Source organism: Hemiscyllium ocellatum, chromosome 48 (assembly GCF_020745735.1).
Source record: "Hemiscyllium ocellatum isolate sHemOce1 chromosome 48, sHemOce1.pat.X.cur, whole genome shotgun sequence".
NCBI classification, from domain to species: domain Eukaryota; kingdom Metazoa; phylum Chordata; class Chondrichthyes; order Orectolobiformes; family Hemiscylliidae; genus Hemiscyllium; species Hemiscyllium ocellatum.
In genome coordinates this window covers 2,183,076-2,197,443 of record NC_083448.1, presented here as the reverse complement: position 1 = coordinate 2,197,443, position 14,368 = coordinate 2,183,076, and the positions used below count along the sequence as shown (strand labels likewise).

The 14,368-nt window shown below is 50.2% G+C and overlaps 1 protein-coding gene across 1 annotated transcript; it reads right to left on the bottom strand.

Annotated features, from left to right (window-relative positions):
• Window positions 1-1,608: 1,608 nt before the first annotated feature.
• LOC132836888 (protein unc-93 homolog B1-like) lies at window positions 1,609-11,851 on the bottom strand. Its single transcript, XM_060856453.1, has 6 exons — window positions 11,713-11,851; window positions 10,425-10,526; window positions 8,663-8,804; window positions 7,204-7,357; window positions 6,805-6,966; window positions 1,609-1,765 (listed from the first exon to the last, which is right to left on the bottom strand). The coding sequence occupies exons 2-6, from the start codon at window positions 10,506-10,508 to the stop codon at window positions 1,609-1,611; spliced, it is 699 nt and encodes a 232-aa protein (XP_060712436.1). The 5' UTR covers window positions 10,509-10,526; window positions 11,713-11,851.
• Between the last annotated feature and the right edge of the window lie 2,517 nt (window positions 11,852-14,368).

Sequence of the window (14,368 nt, the reverse complement as noted above, 5' to 3'; positions counted from 1 at the left end):
CACCCACACACCCTTTCTCTTTCTCCCCCTCTCCCAGTCTGAGGGGTGACCTTACAGAGGTTTACAAAATTATGAGGGGCATGGATAAAATAAATAGACAAAGTATTTTCCCTGGGGTCGGGGAATCCAGAACTAGAAGGCATAGGTTTAGGGTGAGAGGGGAAAGATATATAAGAGACCTAAGGGACAACTTTTTCACACTGAGGGTGATACGTGTATGGAATGAGCTGCCAGAGGAAGTGGAGGAGGCTGGTACAATGGAATTATTTAAGAGGCAATTGGATGGGTATATGGATAGGAAGGGTTTGGAGGGATATGGGCCGGGCGCTGGCAGGTGGGTCTCGATTGCGTTGGGATATCTGGTCGGCACAGACGGGTTGGACCGAAGGGTTTGTTTCCATGCTGTACATCTCTATGACAGGGATCAGAGGAGTGATTAGGAGTAATACGGATTTTGTTTCCTTTTCCCTCTCTTGCCTGGTGATCACAACACAGTAACCAGGAGCAGGATCTCGGGCTGATTTCCCCCCTCTCTCAAAATGAGTATCACAGGTTTGTCAGCATGAGCCCGAGCTGACTTCACCTCACTCCAACCCAGGGATCACCAGGGCAGTGATCAGGAGCCCGGGTTGATTTCCTCCCTCTTTCCGTCCAGGCACCAGAACAGTGATGAGGAGTAGCAATCCCAACTATTTTCCAATTTAGAACTTCAACTTTTACATCTGGTCTATCCTTTTCCATCACTATTTTAATCTAATAGAATTATGGTCACTGGCGCCAAAGTGCTCCCCCACTGACCTCAGTCACCTGCCCTGCCTTATTTCCCAAGAGTAGGTCAAGTTTTGCACCTTCTCTTGTAGGTACATCCACATACTGAATCAGAAAATTGTCTTGTACGCATTTAACAAATTCCTCTCCGTTTAAACCCTTTAAACTATGGCAGTCCCAGTCAATGTTTGGAAAGTTAAAATCCCCGACCATAACTACCCTATTATTCTTACAGATAGCGGAGATCTCCTTACAAATTTGTTTCTCAATTTCCCTAGGACTCTCTGAAGAGAAATCAGAATTATGATTAGATTAGATTCCCTCTTCAGCCCAACAAGTCCACACCGACCCTCCGAAGTGTAACCCACCCATTCCCCTACATTTACCCCTGACTAATGCACCTAACACTATGGGCAATTTAGCACGGCCAATCCACCCTAACTTGCACATCCCCTGAGCACTATGGGTAATTTAGCATGGCCAATCCACCCAAACCTGCACATCCTTGGACTGTGGGAGGAAACCGGAGCACCTGGAGGAAACCCAGGCAGACACGGGGACAATGTGCAAACTCCACACAATTGTCTGAGGTGGGAATTGATCCCAGATCTCTGGGGCTGTGAGGCAGCAGTGCTAACCACTGTGCCGCCATGCCGCCCTATCGTTTCGAGTCCGGTGATCCTTCCTGTTCTGGTGAGGAAAGGTCACCAAATGCAAAACATTAACTCGGATTTCTCCTCTCGGATGCTGCCAGAGCTTTTCCTACAATTTCTGTTTTTGTATCTGGATTGGTCTCCTGATCCAGTGAGGAGGAGCAGGCATCTTGGCTGACTTTCCCCTTCAGATGAGAACGGAAAAAAGACTTACGTTAAACAGAAAGTAGAAGATTGACTGGAAGATGATGACGTATTTGTAAGATGCTCCTTTTGGCAGTTTCTTCTGCTCCAGTACGTGGTCCTCTTTATAATTAGCATATTCATAATATTTCTGCGCCATTCTATCAGGGAAACAAATGGAGTGATTACTGAACAGAGAGAAAATATTTGACACCAGTTTTCAGAAGCTTCTGCACATTAGACTCATTCTGGCAAACACTGCCAGGCCAAGGGACAGCAAGGGTTTTGATACAGGATAACGCTCCCTCTAAATTGTTCCCATCAAACGTGCCGAGGACAGATCAAGGTAGGATTTTCATGGTGAATAGCAGGGCCTTAAGGTGGAACAGAGGGACCTTGGGCTTCAGGGACAGTCCTGAAAGCGGAGTCATAGGCAGACAGGAGGGCTGACGAAGGGTTTTTGCCCGAAACGTCAACTTTCCTGCTTCTCGGATACTGCCTGACCTGCTGTGCTTTTCCAGCACCACTCGAATCGAGACTCTGATCTCCAGCGTCTGCAGTCCTCACTTTTGCCTGGCGGGGGTGCTGTTAAGGCAGCTTTTGGCACATAGCCTTCCTTCAGGGCATTGAGTGTAGAAATTGGGAAGACATATTGTCGGGACAGGGACAGCATGGGGATAGGTACAGAGTAAGGACCCCTCTTCTCTTATCGGCTGAAAGGAATGTTTCCTTGAATTTGATGCCCTCAACCATTGCCAGCATGGGGACGGCATGGGGGTTAGACCTGACCTGCCCTTTCACCTCCCCACCACAACCTTCTCCCCTTCCTGATAAAAAATCCACCTCTCAGCCTTGAAACGACCTAGTTAAACGACCCATGCTCGACAGAGATCCAGAGCTGCGCAGATTCTCTCCCCTTGGAAGAAATTCCTCCGTATCTTTGACTTAAGAGGAGATTCGATTCGGTTCCCTACAGTGTGGAAACAGGCCCTTCGGCCCAACAAGTCCACACCGACCCGCCGAAGAGCAACCCACCCCTGCATTTACCCCTTCACCTAACACTACGGGCAATTTAGCATGGCCAGTTTACCCTGACCCGCACATCTTTGTGACTGTGGGAGGAAACCGGAGCACCCGGAGGAAACCCACACAGACACGGGAGAACGTGCAAACTCCACACAGACAGTTGCCCGAGGGAGGAATCGACCCAGGTCTCTGGCGCCATGAGACAGCAGTGTTAACCACTGTGCCACCGTGCCGCCCCCAAAGCATGTATTTTGTTATTCTGAGGTCATGCCCTTCGTCCTAGCCTCCCTTTTTCGTGGAATCAAATCTCACAGCATCAACTCTGTCAGGGCCTTGTGTTTCAATATGCTTGCCTCATTTTTCTGAACCCCAGCGACTACAAACCCAACTTATTCAGCCTCTTCTCACGAGAGGGTCTGCTTCTACCTGGGACCAGCCAAGTGAACCTTCTCTGGACTGCCTCCAATACTGGTCTATCTTTCCTAAGATCAGGCACCCAGATCTTAGTCTTGCAGCTCTGGTCCGACTAGTGCCTCGTACAGTTTCAGCAAAAGCGTCTTCCTTTTATATTCCATTCCCTTTGAAATAAAAGCCAACATCCATTTGCCTTCCACATTATGGGTTGAACTTGGATGCTGTGACTATGTTTTTTGAGATTTGTCGACAAGGACTCCCACATCCCACTTTTCGGCAGCTTTCTGATTAGATTCCCTACAGTGTGGAAACAGGCCCTTCGGCCCAACAAGTCCACACCGACCCTTCGAAGAGCAGCCCACCCAGACCAATTCTTCACCTAACACTACGGGAAATTTAGCGCGGCCAATTCACCGAAAACTAAGGGCAATTTAGCGCGGCCAATTCACCCTAACCTGCACATTTTTGGACGGTGGGAGGAAACTGGAGCACCCGGAGGAAACCCACGCAGACACGGGGCGAACATGCAAACTCCACACAGACACTTGCCTGAGGTGGGAATTGAACCCGCGGCCCTGGCGCTGTGAGGCAGCAGTGCTAACCACTGTGCCACCGTGCCGGAGGGTCGGTGTGGTCTGGTTGGGCCAAAGGGCCTGTTTCCACACTGTAGGGAATCTAATCCAATGCCTTTCTGTCGTCTTTTTCCATCGAAACCATATTCAGCTCCTGTATCCTTCCTGCTGAAAGGCATGACCTCACACAGAGAGTCATAGTTTCCTACAGCATGGGAACAGGCCCCTTTGGCCCATTCTGACCAAAATGTCCGTCTGCGCTAACCCCATTTCACTGCACTTGACTTAATCTTTTCTATTCCTTTTCCATCCATGTGTTTGTCCAAATGTCTTTTAAATGTTGGAAATGTACCTGCCCCAACCACTTGTGCTAGCAGCTCATTCCATCTTCCCTCTGTGTAAAAACACTTGTCCATAAGTTCCCTTTTATTCTTTCCCGTCCAACGTCAAACTGATGCCCTCGAGGCCTCGTTTCCCCAACCCTGGGAAAAAAACGACCAGAAGACATTGGAGTGGAAGTAAGACCTATCGAGTCCACTCCGCCATTTAATCATGGCTCATGGGCAGTTCATCTCCACAAAGACAGACTGCGTTCACCCTATCCATGCCTCTCATGATCTTATACAACTCTGTTAGGTCCTCCTCAGTCTCCAACACTTTTTAAAAACAAAAGGCCTAGCTTGTCCAGTCTCTCCCCAGGTTCAATTCCAGCCTCGGCGACTGTCTGTGTGGAGTTTGCACATTCTCCCCGTGTCTGCGTGGGTTTCCTCCAGGTGCTCCAGTTTCATCCCACAATCCCAAGATTTGCAGGTTAGGGTGGATTGGCCATGCTAAATTGCCCATAGGAATAGGTGCATTAGTCAGAAGGAAATGGGTCTGGGTGAGTTACTCTTCGGCGGGTCGGTGTAGACTGGTTGGGCTGAAGGGCCTGTTTCCACACTGTCGGGAACCTAATCTAACGGGAGACTGATTAGCAAGGTTAGATCTCATGGAATACAAGGAGAACTAGCCATTTGGACACACTGCTGGCTCAAACGTAGAAGATGGAAGGTGGCATTGCAGGGTTGTTTTTCAGACTGGAGACCTGTGACCAGTGGAGTGCCACAAGGATCAGTGCTGGGCATTCTACTTTTTGTCCTTTATATAAATGATTTGGATGCGAGCATAAGACGTAGTTTGCAGATCACACCAAATTTGGAGGTGTAGTGGACAGCGAAGAGGGTCACCTCAGATTACAACAGGATCTGGACCAGATGGGCCAATGGGCTGAGAAGTGGCAGATGGAGTTTAAATCAGATAAATACGAGGTGCTGCATTTTGGGAAAACAAATCTTAGCAGGACTTATACACTTAATGGTAAGGTCCTAGGGAGTGTTGATGAACAAAGAGACCTTGGAGTGCAGGTTCATAGCTCCTTGAAAGTGGAGTCGTGGGTAGATAGGATAGTGAAGAAGGCATTTGGTATGCTTTCCTTTATTGGTCAGAGTATTGAGTACAGGAGTTGGGAGGTCATGTTGCGGCTGTACAGGACATTGGTTAGGCCACTGTTGGAATATTGCGTGCAATTCTGGTCTCCTTCCTATCGGAAAGATGTTGTGAATCTTGAAAAGGTTCAGAAAAGATTGACAAGGATGTTGACAGGGTTGGAGGATTTGAGCTACAGGCTGGGGCTGTTTTCCCTGGAGTGTCGGAGGCTGAGGGGGTGACCTCAGAGTTTTACAAAATTATGAGGGGCACGGATAGGATAAATGGACAAAGTCTTTTCCCTGGGGTGGGGAAATCCAGAACTAGAGGGGCATAGCTTTAGGGTTAGAGGGGAACTTTTTCACACAGAGGGTGGTACGTGTATGGAAGGGGCTGCCAGAGGAAGTGGTGGAGGCTGGTACAATTGCAACATTAAAGAGGCATTTGGATGGGTATATGAATAGGAAGGGTTTGGAGGGATATGGGCCGGGTGCTGGCAGGTGGGACTAGATTGGGTTGGGATATCTGGTCGGTGTGGACAGGTTGGACCGAAGGGTCTGTTTCTGTGCTGTACATCTCTATGACTCTAACTCAGACTATTGAGTCCAGGAAACATCCTTGCAAATTTCTTCTGCACTTTTTCCAGTTTAATACCATCCTTCCTGTAACCAAAAGGAGAAGCTGGCCACTGCAGATACTGGAGATCAGAGTCAAAATTGTGTGGTGCTGGAAAAGCAGGAGAGTTGACATTTCGGGCATAAGCCCTTCATCATTTACCCGAACTGCCCAACTCTCCTGCTCCTCGAATGCTGCCTGACCTGCAGTGTTTTTTCTAGCACCACACATCCCTATAATAAAGGTAACCAAAACTGAACACAATACTCCAAGTGCAGTCTCACCAGTGTCGTGTATAACTGCAACATATCTTCCCAACTTCAGTACTCAAAGCACTGACTGATGAAGGGCAGTATGCCAAAAGCCTTCTTCACTGCCCAGTTTACCTGTCACTCCACTTACAGAGAACCGTGACATTCAAGAGGACTCTGTTCCACCACACTCCTGAAGTTCCTACCATTCACCATGAAACTCCTCCTTTGATTTGCTTTTCCAAAACGCAAGACCTCACACTTACCTATATTAAGTAAGGTATTTGCCATTTCTCAGCCCCCCCTACAATTTCTGACCACCTTCCTTTCTGACCACGATACTGCCCATTTTCGTGTCATCAGCAAACTTACTAAATGTGCCTTGTACGTTCTCATCCAAATCATTGATATAGATAACAAACATACTGAGGTAAGAACAGACTGCAGATGCTGGAAACCAGAGTAGAGATCAGAGTGGTGCTGGAAAAGCACAGCAGCTCAGGCAGCATCCGAGGAGCAGGAGAATCAACGTTTCGGGCAAAAGCCCTCCATCAGGAAACAAACATAATGAGACCAATGCAGAGTCCCCAGGTCCTCCACTAGGCACAGGTCTCCAGTCTGACAAGTGTCTTTCCACTATTACTCTCTGCCTCCTATATTTCCCTGCTTTACATTTCATCTGCCAAGTTTTTGACCGCTTGCTTTATCTGTCTTTACGGTATAAAGTAGAGAGTCCCAGGGCCTACACAGGAAGAGTTCAGAAACAGCAGGGCTCCCTCGGTATTGCCTTGTATCATGGAGCCACACAGGCTTGAAGTGGTGTCGGGGGATCAAGAATGAGTCACCATGGAGACAGACCTTGTGATGTAGTTCCCCACCGCTGCCCACAGTGGGACGATGGCTGCTCCAATGGCGACGGCTGATGGGACCAGGGTGTAATACCGCTCCCAGTAGTTGGTCGACACAAAGAGCGCGTAAATCCCGATGGCGAGAAACATCATCCACTTGGTCCCAAGGAACCTGGGAAGGTGCAGCATGAGATTAGTCGGATCTCCCTCTCCACCGAGACACTTCCATTTCCATGCCCTCCCGCTGACAACAAATCACCCCTCCCCCAGCCCACAACGACTGAATTGCCTTCACGACAGAGCAGGAATATGCCCCTCTCCCTTGCAAAATCACACCCGCACATTAAAGATCCCACGCTCCAAGGTCAGGGTGCAACCTTTCCTCCCCTCTCCAAACTTCAAAGCTGACCTGATCAAGACAGGCGTGTAGAGGAGGGCGACAATGGGAGTGACATTTATTCCCATCAGCATCTTCTTGTCGATGTCCTCAAGCCCCAGGTTTCCGTACTTGACCTCCCGGTAGGTCTCATCGTAATGAAGGATGAGCTGCATCTGCAGCAGGCCTGAGAGTGGGGTGTCCAGGTGACGGATGGACAAAGAAAGAGAGAGAAAGAAGGGGGAAAAAAAAGCAAGCAAGCATGTGTGAATGCAAGTACAAGGGGAGGCTGGGGATCTGAGGGGAGAGTACTGCCCTTCTGAAGGAAGAGGTCACAGCCTCAGTTCCCCACGACCCCAATCCCCGCTCCTCTCGCGTTTCTCTCTCGAGACCTCAATGAGCCGACAGGAGAGTGGGCGTTAACTGTAGGTAGCTTGAACATGCCCTTTGAAATGGCACGTGCACATTCCGTGCATGGGCTGCATGGTGGCTCAGTGGTTAGCACTGCTGCCTCACAGCGCCAGGGTCTCAGGTTCAATTCCAGCCTCGGGCGACTGCCTGTGGGGAGTTTGCGCATTCTCCTCGTGTCTGTGTGGGTTTCCTCGGAGTGCTTCAGTTTCCTCCCACTGTCCAAAGACTTGCAGGTTTTGGCCATGCTAAATTGCCCAAGTGTTAGGTGAAGGGGTAAAATGTAGGGGAATGGGTCAGGGTGGGTTACTCTTCGGAGGGTCGGTGAGGACCTGTTGAGCCAAAGGGCCTGTTTCCACACAGTAAGTAATCCTAGTTATTCCATCTCAACACTTTCCCTCTTTCTGCCCTGGTTTGGAGGTGGAGATGGAGGCAGCAGTGCTAACCACTGAGCCACCATGCAGCCCATGCACGGAATTTGCCCCATCCGAGGATTGAGGGGTACACAGAGATTAGATTATATTCCCGACGTGTGTGGAAAGAGGCCCTTCGACCCAACAAGTCCACACTGACCCTCCGAAGAGTAACCCACCCAGAACAATTTCACTCTGACTGATGCACCTAACACTATGGGTAATTTAGCATGGCCAATTCACCCTAACCTGCACATCACTGAGCACTATGGGTATTTTAGCATGGCCAATTCACCCTAACCTACATATCCCTGAGCACTATGGGTATCTTAGCACAGCTAATCCACCCGAACCTGCATATCCCTGAGCACTCTGGGTAATTTAGCATTGCCAATTCACCCTAACCTACATATCCCTGAGCACTATGGGTATCTTAGCACAGCTAATCCACCCGAACCTGCACATCCCTGAGTACTCTGGGTAATTTAGCATTGCCAATCCACCCTAACGTTTAGATGGTGGGAGGAAACTGGAGCACCCGGAGGAAATCCACACAGACACAAGCAGAATGTGCAAACCCCACACAGACAGTCGCACGAGGCGGGGATCGAACGCGGCTAACCACTGAGCCACCATGCTGCCCCTGCCTCTCACCAAAGACCGCAACTTACCCAAATAGACTCCATAGGTGAGAGAACTGCCAAGACTGGCAGATACCACGTTCTTCACCACAGCCAAACGTTTTCGGCGGAAATATTTCCGCTCCTCCTCCTCCTCATTGTAATCCTGGTTGGGGGCCATGAAGTCGTCAATCTGTCCCCAGTGCAAACAAAACAAAATCGCTAGTGTCGGGGGGAGAAGAGTGATGGGAAATCGGGCAGAAATTTGGGTTAAAATTTTGAAACCAGAAAGGGGGATGAGGCAGAGAGAGAGGGAAGGGAGCAGAAAGAACAAGAAATAACAAGCAAACACAGCAAGACAGACCCTAATGGGCGTCACGCTGGGCTCAGTGGTTAGCACTGCTGCCTCGCAGCACCAGGGTCCCAGATTCGATCCTAGTCTCGGGCGACTGTCTGTGTGGAGTCCGCACATTCTCCCCGTGTCTGTGTGGGTTTCCTCCCACAATCCAAAGATTTTCAGGATAGGGTGAATTGGCCATGCTAAATTACCCATAGTGCTCAGGGATGTGCAGGTTAGGATGAATTGGCCGTGCTAAATTGCCCATAGTGCTCAGGGATGTGCAGGTTAGGGTGAATTGGCTGTGCTAAATTACCCATAGTGCTCAGGGATGTGCAGGTTAGGGTGGATTGGCCGTGCTAAATTACCCATAGTGCTCAGGGATGTGCAGGTTAGGGTAAATTGGCCATGCTAAATTACCCATAGTGTTAGGTGCATTAGTCAGAGGGAAATGGGTCTGGATGGGTTACTCTTCGGAGAGTTGGTGTGGACTGGTTGGGCTGAAGGGCCTGTGTTCACACTGTAGGGAATCTAATCTAACAAACAGGCACATTGGGAGAGATAGTCTGGTCGAGTGATCACTGTGTTCAGTACGAGGTATGGATGGGTGGTAAATTCAAGATTCTTAGGGCACTTAACAAGGTAGCTTGCTCCTCCTCGTGGGAGAGTCTCAGATCAGAGCGTATAATCTCAGAAGAAGGGGTGGCACATTACAGACTAAAGGTGTGGAGGAATTTCTTTTTTTCTTTATTCATTTGATGAGGGCCTCTCTGGCTCGGCCAGTGTTTATTACCCATCCCCATACGTCCAGGTAGCAGTTAAGAGTCAATCACATTGCCTGGGGTCTGGAGTCACATGTAGGCCAGACCAGTTAAGATTGGCAGTTTACCTCCTGAAAGGGGATTTGTGAGCTAGTGGGCTTTTTGTGACACTGAACAACGTACATAGACTCTTAACAGCAGATATTTATTTACTCCAAATGTTGCCATCTACCAGGGCGACATTCGAAGCTGGGTCTCCAGAGTCATTCACCTCCACCTCTTTCAGTGGGGAGTGAGTCTGTGGAAGCCCCCCACCAGAGAGGGCTATTGAGGCTGGGTCGCATGGTATTTTGGCAAGGTTAAGAAAAAGAAAATACAGATTTTGAACAAGTGTGGGAATCGAGGGTCAGAAGGGAGAGAGAGAGAAAAAAAAGAGGGCAGGAAACTCAGTTGTGGGGTTATCAGATGGACACACTAGAGGTGTCCTGATGGCCTACTCCCGCTCCTCTAACTTCTCATTGAAAGACATATGAGACCGGTAAAGGCAGTGACTGAACCCTGTCCCCCGAATCTAAGCCATCCAACCCACTTGGCTGGAAGGCAACGTTTCAGGGGGTGAATAGATCCTGCCTGCCCCTTAACCCAGCAAGATGGGAGAGGGGGCACAGACATGGCACAGGGGCATCGCGCCATGAGACGAGGTCCCCAAGGCTACCTGAGCGTCAAAGTGGTCGTCCTGCTCGCCTGCCGCCATCCCATTCTGCTGGGCATCATGGTGATCGATTGTATCTGGCTCCATTACTCAGGCAACGCACGGCTGTTGGAGATTGGGGGAAAGAAAGAGAGAGAGAGCTAGAGAGAGAGAAAAATTAGGTCAGCAACAGTGGGACACCACACTGTCCGAGGGGCCCACTCTTTGAAAGGCATCGCCAAGGGGGGAGGGCACCATACTATCCGACGGGCATCAGCCCAGCAAGTGGCAGGCATCAACAAGGGGGCGCCAGGCTATCCGAGGGGCATCAGCCCACCGTCCAACAGGCATCGCCCGTGGGGCAGCCCACCGTCCAACAGGCATCGCCCGCAGGGCAGCCCACCGTCCTACAGGCATCGCTCGTGGGGCAGCCCACCGTCCTACAGGCATCGCTCGCGGGGCAGCCCAGCGTCCTACAGGCATCGCCCGCGGGGCAGCCCACCGTCCAACAGGCATCGCCCGCGGGGCAGCCCACCGTCCAACAGGCATCGCCCGCGGGGCAGCCCACCGTCCAACAGGCATCGCCCACGGGGCAGCCCACCGTCCAACAGGCATCGCCCACGGGGCAGCCCACCGTCCAACAGGCATCGCCCACGGGGCAGCCCACCGTCCAACAGGCATCGCCCACGGGGCAGCCCACCGTCCAACACGCATCGCCCACGGGGCAGCCCACCGTCCAACAGGCATCGCCCAAGGGACAGCCCACCATCCAACAGGCATCGCCCAATAATCTGACCGACATTGCCGAGGGGGCACCACTATTTAACAGACATCGCTGGGGGGGGTCACCCCACTGTCCGACAGGGCGGCCCACTGTTGGGAGGCGTAGATTTGCAGGAGAGCGCTACACCGAGGTGTTGTCTGCTCCTCCCCTGTGTGGGTAACCCACTGCTGCAAGCAGAAAGCCAGCAGAGATACTGTCAGTGCCTGGGCTGCTGGGGGAAGGCAGTGGTGAGTAGAAGAGGGTGGAAATCTTGCTCTGGAGGGCAACAGTGATCCAGGAGGCCATTGGTAGCGGTCAGGAACGGTTCAGCAGCAATTCACTGCATAGACTCTGTCTCTGGGAAGAGTTGAGAGCTTGTGCTCCAATGGTTTGCCCCCTGGTCTCTCAGTGAAGCCGGAGACAGCTTTCGAGTTGCAGATGAGCCTAAAACCCTGGCTGCAGTGTTTTTGAAGGAGCAGCGTGAGGGCAGACCCAAGAGTGGTTCACCCCAGAGCCTGGACAAACATTTCAAACCCGCTTAGTTATTACCTCCAAAAGGTCCTCCTGCTCCAAGATTTCAGGAGCAACTTCGCTCCCCACTTCCTCATTTCATGCTCTTCCCTCCCCCCTTCAGTTTCTGTCTCACCCTGAAAGTTACAACTTTTCTGTTTCTGTGTGCAACTGAAGCTTGAGCAGGGCTCACTTCCTCTTACAGTAACCACACCCACTACTGCAGCCAGGTCCGTCCCACTTAAAAGGGCAATGTGTGGTGCTTTTGATGTGAAAGTCGTGTCTTTCTTCAAACGGCAATGTCTGTTTTTTCCCCCTCCCTCCCACCCCCCCAAAAAAAGCGGTAATATATAGTTACAGGGTACAGTTCTTTTTAAAGTGACAATGTCTAATGTCTCCGGTTTCCTCCCACAGTCCAAAGATGTGCAGGTTAGGGTGGATTGGCCATGCTAAATTACCCATAGTGCTCAGGGATGTGCAGGTTAGGGTGGATTGGCCGTGCTAAATTACCCAGAGTGTTCAGGGATGTGCAAGTTAGGGTGAATTGGCCATGCTAAATTACCCATAGGGCTCAGGGATGTGCAAGTTAGGGTGAATTGGCCATGCTAAATTAACCGTAGTGTTCAGAGATGTGCAGGTTAGGGTGGATTTGCCATACTAAATTACCCATAATGTTCAGGGATGTGCAGGTTAGGGTGAATTGTCCACGTTAATTTACTCATAGTGCACAGGGATGTGCAGGTTATGGTGGATTGGCCATGCTAAATTACCCATAGTGCACAGGGAAGTCCAGGTTAGGGTGAATTGGCCACACTAAGTTTAGATTAGATTAGATTACTTACAGTGTGGAAACAGGCCCTTCGGCCCAACAAGTCCACACCAACCCGCCGAAGCGCAACCCACCCATACCCCTACATATACCCCTTACCTAACGCTACGGGCAATTTAGCATGGCCAATTCACCTGACCCGCACATCTTTGGACTGTGGGAGGAAACCGGAGCACCCGGAGGAAACCCACGCAGACACGGGGAGAACGTGCAAACTCCACACAGTCAGTCACCTGAGGCGGGAATTGAACCCAGGTCCCTGGCGCTGTGAGGCAGCAGTGCTAACCACTGTGCCACCGTGCCGCAAGTTGTCCTGTAGTGTTAGGTGAAAAGGTAAATGTAAGGGAATGGGTCGCCCTTCGGACGTTCGGTGTGGACTTGTTGGGCCGAAGGGCCTGTTTCCACACTGTAAGTAATCTAATCTAATCTAAAGTTACAGGTCCTTCTCAAAGCATGGCTGTTCCTTTTGTAAGGCTGTTCCTGATGAAGGGCATTTGCCCGAAACGTCGATTTTCCCTGCTCCTCGGATGCTGCCTGACCTGCAGAGCACCACTCTGATCCAGACTCTGGTTTCCAGCATCTGCTGTCCTTGTTTTTACCTGTTCCTTCTGTAAGGCGGGCAATTAATTTGAACAGATTGTCAGGTAAAGAGAGCAAACATTTATCTTCTACACAGCAAGATCTTGTTCCCTTCTTCCTCCAATAGCAACTATGGGAGCCCTACCATGCTAGTGAAAGGGCCTGGTTTTATCTTTTTAGATTAGATTAGATTCCCTACGGTGTGGAAACAGGCCCTTTGGGCCAACAATCCCACACCGACCCTGCGAAGACTACCCCATTTCCCTACATTCACCCCTGACTAATGCACCTAACACTACAGGCAATTTGGCATGGGTAATCCACCCTGACCTGCACATCCTTGGACTGTGGCAGGAAACCGGAGGGAACCCATGCAAACATGGGGAGAATGTGCAAACTCCACACAGACAGTCGCCCAAGGCTGGAATCGAACCTGGGACCCTGGTGCTGCAAGGCAGCAGTGCTAACCACTGAGCCCACTGTGCCATCCTTCTGCTGTAATTTTTGAGGTTCTTGTTTGGAAGAACAATTTTCGTTAGAAAGGGACAGAAAGTCTCAAAGCCACAATTCACAAAGAAACATTTGAGCTGCTGAGAAGGCTGCTAAAAATAATGTCCCAATTTATTTTCATGTATAAATAGAATAATACAGTTTAAAACAAGGAAGTGATACTAAACCACTAAGTCACTGCTTAGGTCTTGATGGGAGCAGGCTACTGGATTCTGGACAACATGACTTTTCCAATTCATTCAGTACCTCAGCCAAGCCCTCATCCTCCAAGAGGGATTGGATTGTGCTGCCCCGATCTGCTCTCAGCCTTTCATTACACCAATGTATCTTTGACTTTTGGTTCTCTTTTCTGGCAGCTGCTGGTCTAGTCTCACATCATCAGTTTCCCTCTGTCTCTCATAGTCTCTGTGTGCCCTTTCTTCCCCTATTTCTTCATGTTTCTCTCCTCTCGCTCCCTCTCTTCCTTTCACAATGTAGGTTTGTCTGATCTGAGAGTATGATAAAAGGCCGGTACCATATCGAGGGCCGAAGGCCTTGTACTGTGCTGCTGTATATTCTCTGACTACCAGTTTCTCTCTATGTATGTCTCTCTGTCTCACACTGTCTGCCTTTCTCTCCTCTTTGTTCTCACTCTCCCTTCACTCCCTCTGTCTCGCTCCTGTGTTTCTTTCTCTGATTCTCTCTCATCCCTCTTTTTTACTCTCTCCATCTCTGCCTGTCTCTTTCTTCATCTCTGTGTCTGTCTATCCTGTTGGTCTTGCTCTCACTTGTCTTTTC

What these genes read in the sequence shown, in the direction of transcription:
- LOC132836888 (XM_060856453.1), bottom strand. Translation starts at nt 10,508, where the DNA reads ATGGAGCCAGATACAATCGATCACCATGATGCCCAGCAGAATGGGATG. An exon ending in ACGACCACTTTGACGCTCAG is followed by an intron (nt 8,805 to 10,424) that starts GTAGCCTTGGGG and finishes CACTGGGGACAG; the next exon opens with ATTGACGACTTCATGGCCCC. An exon ending in GTGGGGAACTACATCACAAG is followed by an intron (nt 1,766 to 6,804) that starts GTCTGTCTCCAT and finishes TTTCCCTGATAG; the next exon opens with AATGGCGCAGAAATATTATG.